The sequence below is a fragment of the Sarcophilus harrisii genome, chromosome 5 (assembly GCF_902635505.1).
Source record: "Sarcophilus harrisii chromosome 5, mSarHar1.11, whole genome shotgun sequence".
Classification (NCBI taxonomy): Eukaryota; Metazoa; Chordata; class Mammalia; order Dasyuromorphia; family Dasyuridae; genus Sarcophilus; species Sarcophilus harrisii.
This window is the reverse complement of record NC_045430.1, coordinates 391,095-407,612: the sequence shown is the minus strand read 5'-3', so window position 1 is coordinate 407,612 and position 16,518 is coordinate 391,095. Positions and strand designations below refer to the sequence as shown.

At 42.0% G+C, this 16,518-nt stretch overlaps 1 protein-coding gene across 1 annotated transcript; it reads left to right on the top strand.

Moving 5' to 3' along the window:
* Positions 1–4,698: 4,698 nt before the first annotated feature.
* LOC116419310 (zinc finger protein OZF-like) lies at positions 4,699–14,841 on the top strand (the record flags this gene model as incomplete). The annotated part of the gene is made up of 5 exons (XM_031938530.1): positions 4,699–4,755; positions 8,505–8,629; positions 9,668–9,739; positions 12,451–13,415; positions 14,435–14,841. Coding segments are annotated over exons 1-5 (1,626 nt in total), but the record flags the coding sequence as incomplete, so codon positions are not given.
* Positions 14,842–16,518: the final 1,677 nt, after the last annotated feature.

Here is a 16,518-nt window from a genome sequence, read left to right as displayed (position 1 = left end):
AGCAATGCTGCAAGAATGCAGACCCAGGTCACATCTTGCTCAGGCCATTAGAGACTGGACGAGACGCGTTGCTAAGTAACCCAGGAGGGAGACAGCTACTCTAGTCCAGGGAAAGACAGCCCCAGAGGGTCTTTCCAGGCCTATGGCCATTTTTACATGAGTGTCCAACCTTCCTGGAATGCTGGGAACAATTTGATATCAAGTTGAGAAAGCAGAAGAATCTGTTGCACTTAGAAGCAGCCAGAGTTTCATGGATTCGGGGGACAGTCCTCCACAATAGTCTACTGGTGATCATGATAGACTGAAATCACTGCAGAAAGACTTGTAAAGGTGGAAATGTGCCCATCTGTGTGGTCCCAGAGCACAGCTCCCTTTATAACCAAATCAGACATTTATTCACCGCTTTAGGTGCCACTAAGACTTTTTTGGGTCAGATGCCTTGGATCTTTATCTCAATCGTTCAAGGGCTTGTTGAACTTTTAAAAGGGAAAGATTGCAATAGTGTGGCCTGCACTGCCCTTCCATATCTCAGGATGATGAACTCGATTTTCTGTTTAAGACTTTTTAGATATGGATAATTTCATGCATTTTTAAAAACTTGTGTTTGTCAGCATATGCAGTGGGCACATCATGATAATTTTTTAAAAAAGAAATAAGTCATAGCTATCTAGAGAAAAGTTATGGGTCAGAACCACATCCCTTTTATTTCAGATAAATACAAAAAAAACCCAACTGTGTTAGCCTGCTGATTATATTCTCAGATAATGTAATAGGAAAAAAAATAGAATTGAAAGAGATCAGCATGGAAATTTGTTACGGTTACAGGCAGGACCGATCATGAAACAATTTGAGTATTTTTTTTTTTTTTATATATATGCACCAAATGGCATGTCTATGAAAACGAGTAAAAGGGCAGATAATAAAAGGGAAAGGGCAAAATAGAAAGTAGAGATAATTTGTCACACACTGTAGGCAGACCATGCCCATTCACAGGGTATGAATTCTAGTCTCAGCTGCTGGGATTTGGGCAGAGTCACTCAGCCATTCTGCGCTGGTGACCTCAGTTGTGCACCTAAGGAGAATGTAGGCACTCTGTGTTGTCACATCTTTACTGGGAGGTTCCATCTTATTGTGTATCAAGCTTTTTAGAAATTAAGTTATGTTTTGGATGTGAACTGATGGGTTGAAAATGATAGCTTCGGCTCATTTAAGATTTTCTCTTTGCGTGGAAAAGAGAAAACTGAGTTTTTCTTCTGCTGATGGAGGAAAGGGACTATAAATTTATATGTGAATGTGTGTGTTTATGTGTGTGTGTCTACACCATGACTATGTGTTATTGTTTCTTTTTTCTCTTCCTTCCTTTATTCCTTGCTTCCTTCCTTTTTTTTTTTTTTTTTTGAAAGAGAAATCAGACTTGAAATGAAGGAAACTCCTGCAGAGCTAAGCCATTCTCTGGTAGAAACTCACAAGCAACTGTTTGTGGCTGATGTATCCTGTGATTTGACTTGGAGAGAAATCTGTACAACACACAAGAGAATCCAAGTTAGAGAGAGACCTTATGATTATAATCAATGTGGAAAAGGTTTTATTACAAAAAAACAAAAAAAAAAAACAAAATCAACTCTCATTGTACATCAGAGAATCCACACTGGAGGGAAGCTTTATGAATGTCAGCAATGTGGCAAAGATTTTAGTCAAAGGAAAACTTTTGCTAAAGATCAGAGAAGCCACCCTGGAGAGAATCGTTCAGAATGTAACCAATGTGGAAAGGTTTTTAGGGGGAAATCTAGAATATTAATGCATCGGTGGTGGAGCTATAGAAAGATCCAACCATTCTGGGGAGCAATTTGGAACGATGCCCAAAGGGCTATCAAAACCTGCATACCCCTTGATCTAGTGATGTTTCTAGCAGGCTTATATGCCAAAGAGAACTTAAAGCAAGGAAAGGGACCCACATGCACAAAAATGTTTGTGGCAGCCTTGTTTGTAGTGGCAAGAAACTGGAAACTGAGTGGATGCCCATCAGCTGGGGAATGGCTGAATAAGTCATAGTACATGAATGTTGCAAAATATTATTGTTCTATAAGTACATACCAAAGTTGCCACAGGAATAACTCAGTGTCTTTTCTTCCCCAATTGATGGGGATCAAAGGAAGACAGAGTATTACTCTTTGGGTAGGGAGAGATATCTCAGACCTTTGATTTTCCCATCATAACTTCTATCCAACTTGACTGCATGATTCTGCTCTGACTTCTGTCTCTGCTTTTTCTCTCTATCTTAGTTGAAAGAGTATTCAAGATGGCTGCAATCTCGTGAGTTCTGAAAAGGTTAAAAGTCAGTAATAGAGTTTTATACCAATTGAGCCTGGGGAGAAGAAACCTGCTTTACCTCCACATAGCTGTGGATTGATGTGAGTCAGGAGGGAGTGACTTTACATCAACTATGCCATCATTGCAAGCACACTTGATGGGGAGAATAATTGCCAAAGAAGTGATTTAATTTTCAGCCCATTCTTCTTGGGAACTGAGGATTTAGAAAAAAAATCACCTCAGACCAACATAGGACAAAACGCGGCAGCTCTTTGGGCGGTGGCAAAGAACTGGAAAACAGATGTCTACCAATTGGGGAATGGCTGAACAAGTTGTGGTACACGAAGGCAATGGAATATTATTGTTCTGTAAAAATGATGAACGAGCAAGATTTAGAAAGACCTGGAGTTACATGACCTGAGTTGAGCCAAACAAATAGAACCCAGAGTTCATTGTACACAGTAACGGCCAGAATGTGCAATGATCAACTGTAACAGCCTTGGGCAAAGCAATCCCAACAGACTTTGCAGAGAAAATGCCATCTGCATCCACACAAAGAACTAAGGAGACTGAATGTAAATCAACACATGGGATGTTCTCTACTTTTTTCTTTTGTTTTTTCATCTCTTCAAAGGCTTTGCACTTCTGCTCTGCGTTTTCTCTTCCAAGAACATTCATAAAGCAAAGTGTATTAAGAATAAATAAATTTACTAGGGAAAAAGGAGAAAAATCATTCCATTATGTAGGGCTCTTAAAGAAATACATAGTAATAGATGGGCCCATTTTTACAAGAGCTTCATTACCTAAGGTGCTTTCATCGTGGTCAATCAGTCAGCACCAATATTGTGCTGAGTTTCAATCTCAGTCATCAGGGATGGAAAAAAGAGTTAATGGGATACTTAAAGCCTCCCTTATTAAATTAATGAAAGACCTAGGTAGGAAGAAGTCAGGGCCTTGTGAGATAATATCAGTACTCCTGATACCACTGTACCCATGGGGGGGGTGGCGGGGGAGGGGAGGTAGCATAGTAACTTAATGCTCCCTCCTATAGAACTCTATTTTGTTGGCTCAGACAATATCAGAGACTTACCAACTTGTCTCTCAGTCCCATTCCTCAGGAATCTCAACTGAGGCTCTGCTCCTATTCCAGTCCTGTGATTGGGTCTGCTGGAATCCCTGAAAGCCTTCCTTCAAGCCATGGTGGAAAGGTCCCTTTGAAGTTCTGCTCTCCACTCCCACTTCAGCCAGGATCAAGGTTCTGTACTTGTGGGTCCACCTGTCACATCCTAAATGGGCAATACCACCTGCTAGATGACAGAACCTGTAGCACACCATTGGATTTACAAGGTCAGGTCACCAGGAGGTTCTGCAGTCCAGGTAGGTGGTCCTGTTCCCAAATTCCTGAACCTCTCCAGGCTGAGAAGCCACATGTCCTGGTCTGCTTCATAGAGCAATAGCTTATGTAAGAGAAGCAGCCAGTGCCCTTTATCATTATTTTTATCCCCATTCTCACAGTCTCAAAGTAATCCTTAGAAGAAAAATTACCCATGTGAAAAATGTGCCCATTAATCCAAAACTAATGATCTTAATAGCAGGTTTTATGGTCCTTAGCATTGTAGAGCCTTACCTGGAGGGTTCATTAGACACAGGTTCTCTCTAGAAGCTCAAATTTCACTCTGCATCCAGGCATAATCAAAAACATGTACAGGCCCTGGGTGTGATTGGAGGAAAGGGCTCAAGCATTCTAGGGGAGGGACAGGGCAGGGCTTTGGGACCAAGAAGACCCTCCCAAACTGGGCTGTCCTGAAACAGGAAGTCTGAGCTGGGATCACTCTACTTTCCTGCCTCTTTTACTTTCCCTGCTGTGGAAACTTCTCTGCCTAGGAGTTTTGGTCTGTCCCTCTTTTTATGGAGCTCCTCTGGTCCCTCTCCATTTTTTCCTGTGAGTTCCTCAGGTCTCTCTCTTTTCCTCTTGGGAGCTCAGATCTCTCCCCATTTGCACCTGGGAGTTTGGATCTACCACTTTTCCCCTTGGGAGCTCAGCTCTCTTCCCCTCTTCCCCTGGGAGCTCAGATCTCTCCCCCTTTCCCCCAGTGAGCTCAGGGCTCTCCTCTTTTTTTCCCTTGCACCTGAGATCTCGGCATTCCTGCACCCAAGCCTATGCTTGCATCTCCCAGGTAGGTCTGAGCCAGCATGCTCCACATTTCCCGATTTCCACTGGCTGCCCTTGCCTTTGGGTCTCCTCTTTTGACCTTGGGGTACATGAACTTCAGGTCTACCAGGAGCACACCTTTCTCCCAAGGCTGCCTGTAGGATTGTTGAGGTCTAGATTTGGGGTACCTAAATGAAATTAGGGTTTAGTTGAGGTCTACTGTCAAGTTTGGGTACATGGAGTCAAACAGAGCTCCCCTGCAACCCCCTTGGATTCTGCGCAAGGATAAGGAGGTAAATGAGGTCTACTGGCAGTGCGAGTTCCCAATAAACGCTTTTATTGGCTGGAAAGCTAGATTGATAAAAGAGGTTTATTATAGGTGAAGGTAGAGATAAGGAGAGCACCGGACAGAGGGTCCAGTGGACAGAGGGTCCTCACATTGCTAGCATGTTTTGAACCTCTGCAAAGAGGGGGTTTCTGGCATGTCCCTTTTATAATAGGAGATTTAGCTAGAGGGGCTTTTGGGTGTAGTTCCAAAGTTGGGGCAAATCCGGATGGGGCTGGGACAGGCCCCGATCTTTTATTGGAATGAAAAGGGACCAGGATTTGTGACCCTCTGAGTGTTACGTCCACAGGGAGCCTGGAGCCAGAGGGAATGGGCCTTGGGAGCCTTGGACCTCCTCAGGTGAGTGCAGTCCATCCCCAGACCTGACCAATAGCAGCAGTCACAGGTATTTCCCTAGACATGTCAGGGCCTGTTGCATTGGTCATTTCTGTACAAAAACAGGGGAACCAGTAACACGGCCCTGCCCAACTGCATCCTTGGACCCTTGGTATCTTGGGGACAGACAGACAGACTGACACACCTCCCACTTCACCATTTGTTTCTATGTTCCTTCTCAATACAAGGCACTGACAGGGTGCCCCACTTCATCATGAATCTCCATTCCAGGGGGAGCTCTCTTTGGACCTACCCAGTACCTCTTCCCATCCAAGATCTCTCCCCCCTCCTCTTGGTTTCCTTTGCCATGTTCTCCTGAAGCTCCTAGAAAACCCTTCAAACAGAGTTTGTCCTGTTCAGGTGAGGAGCTGAGCCTGGAAGCTTCCCCAGCCCTTCTCCTGGTCATCAGAGCAGAAACTGTCCATCTGGGCTGCTCCTGTCCTCGTGCCTCACGTCCCCCAAGTCTTCCCAGGTCTCCTTGAAACCCTCCCCTTGACCATTCCTTGGCTCTTGTCAATAAGCACTGAGAATGGCCTTGGGTCTAAGCTCAGCAGTTCTAGTACACAGAGCTCTGGGCCATCCCACTGCTCTAGGGCTTCTCAGACCTGCCCTGGCACAGGGAACCATCTCCTGTCTAAAAGAAGCCGCTGAGATTCTCGCCCTCTCCTCTGTCGTTCCTGGGCCCCAGAGTACTATACCAACTGTTTCTTTTGCTGATTTAAATTAAGCTGCCCTGGGCAGAGTGCCAGGAACTGGCAGAGACCATGAGAACAACTGGGAGAAAAAGAAGGATTAAGAGTCACATTAGTGTGTCATGGCACTCCAGGTTCTTGGATACTATGTTTCCTCTAGGCTGCAGCAAGCCCTGGGTTGACCTGGAAGAGTATAATGGATAGGACTGACTCTACTCAATTCAATGGGGAGTCAACTGCATTTTCCCCTTCATCTGCCTATGTCCTGGGAATTGTTCCTTCCTTTGACTAGATCACTGAGGCTCAGATGTCCCCACCTCCTTGCTTGTAGAGCTTTCTAGTCCAGGACCCTCCTTGCCAGAGACAACATTTCCTAGCCCTTCTTTCTCTCCACCCTCTTCCCCTCTTTCCAGTCTCTGCTTAAGATCATTCAGACATAACAGAACTCCTCCCTGCTTTACTCTCCTTTGGTTCCCTCTGTGAGCCCAAATAGGAATTGGAGGGAACACATGTTCTCTCACTATGGTTGTATGTAACTAGCTCTTCCTTTTATTTTGAGTCCCTGAGGCTAGTTCATTCTGGATTATATATTGCATTTCTCCTCATGGGTCTCCACTTAGAAAGTTTTCTACATTTGTGGGCTTTTCCTTAGGAATACTGGGAAGGACTTTCATTAAAGGTACTTTTCCCCTGAAAGCATTCCATCTGTTTTTGCTTCATAATTTGCTCTTGGCCATAAAGTCAGGTCCTTTGCCTTCTGGCATATCGTGTTCCATATTCTCTGCCCCTTAATGAAAGTTGCTGCCAAATTGTGTCTGGTTCTAATGGTGGCTTCCTGGTACTTGAATTGTACTGGACTTTCTCTCTGGAGGCCTGCAGGCTTTTTCTCATCGACTCGGCAGCTCTGCATTTTGGCAATGTTTCCCTGGGACTTTTTCTTCAGACAACTCTTTCAGGAAGCAGGTATTGTTCGAGATGAGATTTTTTTTTCTTGGCCATCAGGAGCTCTATTCGCATGAAAGCATACAGGCTAGTCATGGGAGAGGGTACCAGGGCTCCCAAAAGAGGGTGCCCATTTCACCTTTGCCATTTGCTGTTTCAGTGACTGGATTTTTTGCTCGCTTACCTTTGATCAAATCAGCTAAGGGTTTTCTCCACTTTTTTTTTTTTGAATCATTTCAAAGAAATCATTTTTGTGTTTGTCATTTTTTTAATATCCAATTTATCTCCATCTGTTTCCCCTTTAATTTTGTCATTATTTGTCCTTATTTTCAGTTTTTCATTTATTTTTTCTAATTTTTTTCAATGCATATTCAGTTAAAAGTCTTTTTTTTTTTTAATATTCTTAATGTGTGAGGGTATGTCCATTCCTCTCCCCCAGTCCCCCACATCCAAGGCCTCTGTCAGCTGCATCTCAGAATCTGATTTGGGATATGGTTTAATTAATCATTTTCATTTTCCTTTAGAAATTTATCATTTCTAAGATTTGTCCTCTGACTCAGGTAAATCTCCTTTTTGCTTTGTATTTTTTGGTGGTCATCTCTGAACCAATTTTCTTTCTTATTTCTTTAGGTATTGAGAGAGTATAATGATTATTTTTGACTTTTTTTCATCTGGGCAGAGGAGTTGTGTATCCCAGTGGTTAATGTTTGTAAAAGTACCATGTGTTGAAAAGAAATATGCATGTTCCACTGTTGTTCCCTTTAGAAGATGCCATGAGTCTTTTATTTCAAGTTTCTCTAGACATTTGTTCATCCCTTCTAATTGATCTCATTATGCATTTCTTCATCCCCCATTCCTCTTCATTCTCTTGTACATTCTCCTCCCTCTCTTGCCCTTCAACTCATCCTGTTCATTAGTTTTCTAATTTCAACCACTTTTCTTCCCTTTTCTCTCCCTCTCCTCATTGTCCACCTTCCTTGGCTGTTTTGCCCAGATTCTTGTTCTGTGTCACATAGCTCCTCTGCTCACGGGGTCTTTTTTCCTTGACAATTCGTGCAGTCAAAGGTTCCAAGAGCCCCATTCTGAGGCTGGGCTATAGGAGCTTTTGGCCACTGCTTGTACACCAACTGCACAGATGCCTTCTTTTCTAAAACCTGTTATCTAGAAGTGAAATAATAGAATAAAGGAAATAACTGTGAATGAGCTCACACACACAGACCACAACAAGGTCAGGGAAGAATGCTCATCAGGTCAACAATGTTAACCTATAAAAATCACAATGGCGATTCTCTTTGGTAAAAGGTGGTTTCTTTAGGAAAAGAGGTTATAGATAAAAGAAAGAGCTAAAATAGGCACAGAGAGTGGGAAATAGGAAATGGGGTGTAGAAAGTAATAGGGTTAGCAAGGAAGAGCGTGGAAAAGGTCATTAACGGAATATGCCCTGTGGCCCTAGGATGCCTTTCAGTATGAATTTCATAATAAGTCACTTCAATATTTCAACGGAACTAAAATTCAGTCTCTTAATAACACTGGGTTCAAGAGTTGACTCTGACTCTCAGAAAGCCTACGACCTTTGCATATATCCCTTCTCTGTCTTTCAGTTTCTTCCTATAAATTGGAGGGGGTTGAACTCTTCCTTCTGGAAGGATCTTTCAGCCCCACATCTTCTGGACTTTTGATGCTGCAGGAGGTTGTGACATTCAAGGATGTGGCTGTGGACTTCACCCAGGAGGAGTGGCGGCTCTTAACCCTCTCAGAAGCAGCTGTTCAAGGAGGTCATGGTGGAGAATGCCCAGAACCTGTTGTCCTTGGGTAAGGGCACCCCTCCTGATAATAGCAAATCTACAATCGTGCTGAAATATCTTCTACTGGCCAATGAAGGCTTTAACAAAGTTATAGTCAAAAGGTTGGTCTTATATTTTGGGACAGGACCTGGGAATATCCTTTGTTGTTCCCAAAGCTCTCTCTTATCCATTTCCCGGTCAAAGATTAAATCAGGGGAAGCATCTCAAACATGCAACTAATCTTAGAGATTAGCCTCTCGCTGGACATGAATTTTGGTCGCCAAAGCTCTGAAAACTGCAAACTGTAACAATACTATTTAAGAACAACTTCCAGCAAATAAATTATTTTGATGATTCTAAGGACCGAAATTCATGACAGGGGACAAATCAAGAAAGACGCTGGTTGTATCCAGGAGAAAAACTCATAAATAGAAATATAGATAGCGTAATTTTACATTTCTATGCATTTGCAGCCATCTCTAGGCTGAGCGCAGGCAAATGGAAGGAAAAAATGTACTTGATAATTTTCTTGTGTATTTGAAAGGAATAGCAAGTTGTGCATTGTGGATTTACAGTTTCATGTGCAATCATCTTTTTATTGAACTACGATACTGAAATGTTTGTTTATAAGTTAAAAGTACAATAAAATAGTATGTTACTTTATCGCCATCTTCACATTTTAAGTCAGGTGATATTGTTATCCCCATTGAGAAAAACAGGAAAACAAATAGAATTTAATTGACTTGTCCAGAGGTACACAGTTAGTAACCCAGGTTTGGGATCAGAAGTTTCTGCCAGAAGGGAGCCTCTCAGGACAGGAGGTGGGAGGAAGGGTCTTTGCCTTTTTCAGAGGAAGCTGTACAAATAGTGGGCACATCCTGCCTTGGGTGACTTGCTTTACAGTCCCCAGTGGGTGAGTATTGACTGATTAGTCTGAACATCAGGGGCTCAATTTCAGCTTGGAGCAGCTTTGGAGCCTCATTTTTCCCTAAAGAGAACTAAGTGATCAACTTCTCTCCATCTTCTTCTCTTTCTGATTTCCATGCCCAGGGCTTCCATTTCCCAGAGAAGAGGTGATCTCTGTTTTGAGCAAAGGGAACCCCGTGATGCTGACCAAGAAATTGAGCATGCTCTCCAGGTGAGTGAGGTGAAAGCAGGAATATGAGAGCTGTGGTTACAAGAGGCTTCTGGGAGTTAGCCTGAAGTACATGCTCAGTTTGGGGAGAGGCCAGATTTAGGAATTCTTTATTGAATATTTCCTGCAGCAGTGTCCGGGGGTTAGTCAGTGAATCTGGTTGTTGTCCGTTCCACAAAATGAGTGGATCCCATTTCAAAGGCCCTGTAGGCCCCTTCCACTGCTCATCTGCTTCATCATCAAGAAGTCCTTCTTTAAGATTGAATTCCTGAAAGTGCCCACAGGGAATAGGTTTGGGACATGAGGCATTTCTTAGAACTTTTTCTTGTCAGTAAACAATTAAGGGCCTGCTACAGGGCAGCCCTGGGCTAAACACCAGGAACACAAATAGAGATATGAGGGACATCCCCTGCCCTCATGGAGGTCCCCCACCACAGTGGCGGGGCAGACAATACACCAGCAATTCTGGAGGGACCCACTGTGCACCAGATAAATTGAATAATTTAGTGCCCCAGTGCACTTAACACTGGTGAGGATCATGATACTAAGAAGAGGAGTAGAACTGGGGAGGAAAGAGCCAAAGTGAAATAAAACAGGTAGCATTTATACAGCCCTATTGCCATGCTCTGCATTGTCTTAATTTCATCCTCATGAGAACCAGAGGATTTAAGTGCTATTATTGTACCCATTTTATAGATACAGAACTGAATCTAATAGAAGTCCCATAACTTGACTTACAAGGTTCTGAGGGAATAAACCGGGATGCCTAATTTGCCTCATCCACATTCTATCCATTATAACTGTATTCGATTTTGAAACATATGATGAACATGGTCTAACATATGGTGATGTAGAAAAGAAAGAATTGGACAAGCTCCTGTGGGAGACATGCGGAAATTCATTTTTAAAGTCTAGCCAGTCAAGTTTTCATTACACTGCTGTTTAGAAAAAGATCATATCAGTTCCAATGGAGCAGTAATGAACTGAACCAGCCATGCCCAGCGAAAGAATTCCGAGATGACTAAGAACCATTACATTGAATTCCCAACTCTATATTTTTGCTTGCCTGCATTTGGGATTTCCTTCAGGCTCATTGTACAATATTTCAGAGTCTGATTCTTTTGTGCAGCAAAATAACGGTTTGGACATGTGTATCATTTTGCATTTAATTTATACTTAACATATTTAACATGTATTGGTCATCCTGCCATTTATGGAGGAATGTGCGGTGAGAGGAAAATTGAAACAAAAGGTTTGGCAATGTCACTGCTGTAAATTACCCATTCATATAACTTGTAAAAAAAAGCTATTAAAATTTTTAAAATTAAAAAAATTTAAAATTAAAATTTAAAAGATTTAAATTTATGTTGCTCATGACAAATGTCAGTTCAATGACACAATAGTCATATATCTTGTTTTTGGCACATCTTGCTCAGGCTATTACAACTTGGATGAGGTTGCTAGATAACCCAGGAGGGAGAGCACTGTGGTCCCGGGAGAGCCTGAGGGACTTTGCAGGCCTGTGGCCATTTGTACATGAGTACCCAAATCCTTCCTTAAATGCTAGGAAAATCTGACACTTGAGAAACCAGAAGAATCTGTTGCACTTAGAAGCAGCCAGAGTTTCATGGACTCAGGGCATAGTCCTCCACAGCCGTGTACTGTTGATCTTGATAGGCTGAAATCACTGCAGAAAGTCTTGTAAAGGTGGAAAGGTGCCCATCTCTGTGGTCTCAGAGCACAGCTACCTTTATAACCAAGTCGGACAGTTATTCACCACTTTAGGTGCCACTAAGACATTTTTGATCTTTATCTCAATCGTTCACGGTGGCTTGGTGAATTTTAAAAGGAAAGATTGCAATACTGCAGCTCGCACTACCCTTCCACATCTTAGGATGATGAACTCAAAATTTGTGTTTGAGACATTACAGATGTGGATAATTTCAAGCATTAAAAAATTCGTATCTTGGGATATGCAGGGGCATATAATGATAATTTTTTAAAAAAAGAAATAAGTGACAGCTGTCTCAAAAATGGATCAGAATCAAATCACTTCTACTTCAGGTAAATACAAAATACAAAGAAACAAACTGTGTTAGCCTGCTGAATATGATACCAGATAATATAATAGAAAAAAAAAATGAACTGAAAGTGATCAGAATAGAAATTTGTTATACTTACAAGCAGGACAGATCATAAAAGAATCTGAATATTTCCTGCAATTAGATTATGTTCACAAAAAGAGGCAAAGCGCAGATACCAAAAGGGAAAGGGGAAAATTGAGAGGTGAAATCATTGTCATATACTGTAGGCAGAGCATGCCCATTCACAGGGTGTAAATTCTAGTCTCAGCTGCTGGGATTTGAGCCGATTAACTCAGCCATTCTGAGGTGTTGACCATCTGAGTTGTGCACCTGAGGAGAATCAAGGCACTCTCTGGGTTGTCGCAGGTTATTGTGAGGCTCCATTGTTATTGTGCATGAAACTCCTTAGAAATTACATCATGTTTGGGATGTGAACTAAGGGGACATAAAATGATTGGTTTTGCCCATTTTATATTTTTCTCTTTGGCTAGGAGAAGACAAAATAACTGAGTTTCTCTTCTGCTGATGGAAGGAAAGGAATATAAATATGTGTGAGTGAATGTGTGTGTGTGTGTGTGCATCATGACTATGTCTGCTTTATTGTTTCCTCATTTTCTTTTGTTTTGGAAGGAGAGATCAGAATGAAATGAAAGAAACTCCTGCAGAGTCACGCCATTCTATGATAGACACTCCCAAGCAGTGGTTCATGGGTGATGGATCCTGTGACTTTACTTGGACAAAAAGCTGTGCAACACATGAGAGAATCCAGCTTAGAGAGAGACATTGTGAATGTACCGAATGTGGAAAAGGTTGTATAAAAGAGGAAAATCTTATTGTACAATTGAGAATCCACTCAGGCGTGAAACCTTATGAATTTAACCAATGTGGAAAGGGTTTTAATAGAAAGGGAAAACTTATTGTACATCAGAGAATCCACACTGAAGAAAAGCATTATGAATGTAACCAGTGTGGAAAGGCTTTTAGAAAGAAGACATATCTCACTGTACATCAGAGAACCCACAATGGAGAGAAACCTTACAACTGTAACCACTGTGGAAAGGCTTTTAGACGCAAGGGAAGACTTCACGGACATCAGAGAATCCACACTGGAGAGAAGCCTTATGAATGTAACCAATGTGGAAAGGCTTTTAGAGAAAAGGGAGCTCTTATTACACATCAGAGAATCCATACTGGAGAGAAACCTTATGAATGTAACCAGTGTGGAAAGGCTTTTAGACAAAAGGGATCTCTTACTGCACATCAGAGAATCCATTTTGGAGAGAGACCTTATGAATGTAACCAGTGTGGAAAGGCTTTTACACAAAAGGGATCTCTTACTACACATCAGAGAATCCATTTTGGAGAGAGACCTTATGAATGTAACCAGTGTGGAAAGGCTTTTAGACAAAAGGGAGCTCTTACAGCACATCAGAGAATCCACACTGGAGAGAAACCTTATGACTGTAACTACTGCGGAAAGGCTTTTAGAAGCAAGGGAAAACTTATATTACATCAGAGAATCCACACTGGAGAGAAACCTTATGAATGTAACCAGTGTGGAAAGGCTTTCAGACAGAAATCTAGTCTTACTGGCCATGAGCTTATCCACACTTTGTTTTAAAGAAACTTTATGATTGTAATCAATGCTGGAAAGCTTTTGCAAATAAAGGATTTTTTACTAGATATCAAAATCCCAAACTGGACAGAAACCTCAATGTAACCAATGTGGAAAGGCTTTTGGGGGAAATCTGGGATTATTGTTGGTGGAATTGTGAATGGATCCAACCATTCGGCCGAGCAATATGGAACATATCCAAAGGGCTATCAACTGGTGCATAGCCTTTGAACTACCAATGTTTCTACTGGGTTTATATGCCAAAGAGATCCTAAAGGAGGAAAAAGGTCCCACATGTACAGAAATGTTTCTGCAGCCCCGTTTGTAGTGGCAAGAAACTGGAAACTGAGTGGATGCCCATCAACTGGGAAATGCTGAATAAGTCATAGCACATTAATGTTGTAGCATATTATTCTTCTATAAGGAATGATTAGCAAGATGATTTCAGAGAGGCCTGGTGAGACCTACATGAACTGATGCAAAGTGAAGTGAGCAGAACCAGGAGATCATCACACATGGCAACAGCAAGACTGCAATGATCAATTCTGGTGGATGTGGCTCTTTTCGACAATGACATGATTCAGGCCAGTTCCAATGATCTTGTGATGAAGAGAGCCATCTACACTGAGAGAGGACTATGGGAACTGAGTGTGGATCACGGCATAGCATTTGCACTCTTTTGCACCTAACAAGTTGGTGGGAATAGCCCAAAAACACTGGTGAGAGAAGTTTCCCAGGGCTGCTGTCACCACCTGTGAGATGAGTCCCAGCTGCCCCAAAGCACAGTGTATCCGAGCCTCTGACGCCGGCTTGGGGGTCAGTTTCCTTTCCCAGATGTTCCCTTTCCAACGTGGCAAATGGCCTTCATTCAATTACCAGCTGCCCATGGTTCCAAATACGCTTTGAGGATGGTCTGTATACTTTCCCGCTGGGTGGCAGTTCCACCCAGCAGTAACCAGTGTGGAAAAGCTTTTAGACAAAAGGGAACTCTTACTACACATCAGAGAATACATATTGGAGAGAAACCTTATGAATGTTACCAGTGTGGAAAAGCTTTTAGAAATAAGAATGTTCTCACTGTACATCAGAGAATTCACACTGGAGAGAAACCTTATGAATGGAACCAATGTGGAAAAGCTTTTAGAGACAAGAATGTTCTCATTGTACATCAGAGAACCCACAATGGAGAGAAACCTTATAACTGTAACCACTGTGGAAAGGCTTTTAGACACAAGGGAAGACTTCACGTACATCAGAAAATCCACACTGGAGAGAAGCCTTATGAATGTAACCAATGTGAAAAGGCTTTTAGACAAAAGGGAATTCTTACTACACATCAGAGAATACATATTGGAGAGAAACCTTATGAATGTTACCAGTGTGGAAAAGCTTTTAGAAATTTTTTAGAAATAAGAATGTAATAATATTTTTTAGAAATAAGAATGTTCTCACTGTACATCAGAGAATTCACACTGGATGTGGACATTTTGGGGATGGTCTGTACACTTTCCCGCTGGGTGGCAGTTCCCCCTCAAACTGCCACAGCCTGTGGGCTGGCAAAAATCATCTTAAATAAAAAGCATTTCAGACCCACATGGGTCACAATGTTCCAGCTCTGTGCGGTCACAAAGAACTGAAACAAAATATGTGTCTGTCTATTGGGGAATGGCCGAACAACTTGTGGTACTTGAAGACCGTGGACTATTATTGTTCTGTAAAAATGAGGAACGGGCTGGTTTTGGAAAGGCCTGGAATTACATGACCTGATACTGATCCCAATGAGCAGACCCAGCAATCCATTGTACACAGTAACAGTCCGAATGCATGAGGATCAACTATGAAAGCCTTGGTCCTTATCAGAGGTTCAGGGATGCAAAGCAATCCCAATAGATTTTGCACAGAAAATGGGATCTGCATCCACAAAAAGACCTATGGAGACTGAATGTAAATAAACATGTGCTATGTTCTCTACTTTTTTTTCCCTTTTCCTTTTTTTTTTTAATCTCTTCAATTTTTCTCTCCCCAGAACATGCAAAAAGTAATGTGTATTAAGCAGAAACAAAGTTAATAAGGAAAAAAAGAAAAAAAAATTATTCCATTATGTAGAATTCTTAAAGAAATACTTAATAAGAGATGTACCCATTTTACAAGAGCTTCATTACCTAAGGTGCTTTCATCCTGGTCAATCACACAGCACCAAAATTATACCTTTTACCCCCCAGTCATCAAGGATGGGAAAAAAAGTTAATGGCATACTTAACCTCCCTCCCCCCTTATTAAATTGATGTAAGAGCTAGGTAGGAAGAAGCTATTATGAGATATCAGGACCCCTAATACCACTGTACTCATGGGTGAAAGCATAGCAACTCGATGCAACCTCCTATAGAACGCTATTGTGATAATGTCTACAGACATCATCAGAGACTTACCAATTTGTCTCTCAGCCCCATGTTTTAGGAATCCCAACTGAGGCTCAGCTCCTAATGCAGTCCTGTGATTGCATCTGATAGAATCTCTTAAAGCCTTCCTTGGAGTCATGGTAAAAAGGTCCCTTTGGAGTCCTGCTCACCACTCCCACGTTAGCCAGACTCAAAGTTGTGTACTTGTGGTTCCACCTGGCACATCCTAAAGGGGCAATACCACCTGCTAGATGGCAGAAACTACAGGACACCACTGGATTTACAAGGTCAGGTCACCAGGAGGTTCTGCAGTCCAGGTAGGTGGTCCTGTTCCCAAACTCCTGAACCTCTCCACATTGAGAAGCCAGCTGTCCTGGTCTGTTTCATAGAGCAGTAACTTATTTAAAAGAAGCAGCCAATGCCTGCTATCATTATTTCTATCTCCCTTCTCCTCACACTCCCAAAGTAATCTTCAGAAGAAAAATTCCCCATATGAAAAAGGCGCACATTAAACCAGAACTAATTGTCTTAGTAGCAGATTTTATACTCCCCTCCCATTGCAGACCCTTTCTTAGAGGAACCATGACAATTGGGGCTCTCTCAAGAAAGACAAGTTTCACTCTGTATCCAGAGCATAACCAGCAACATGTGCCCTTATCTTGAATCACCAAATCTTAAGAACAT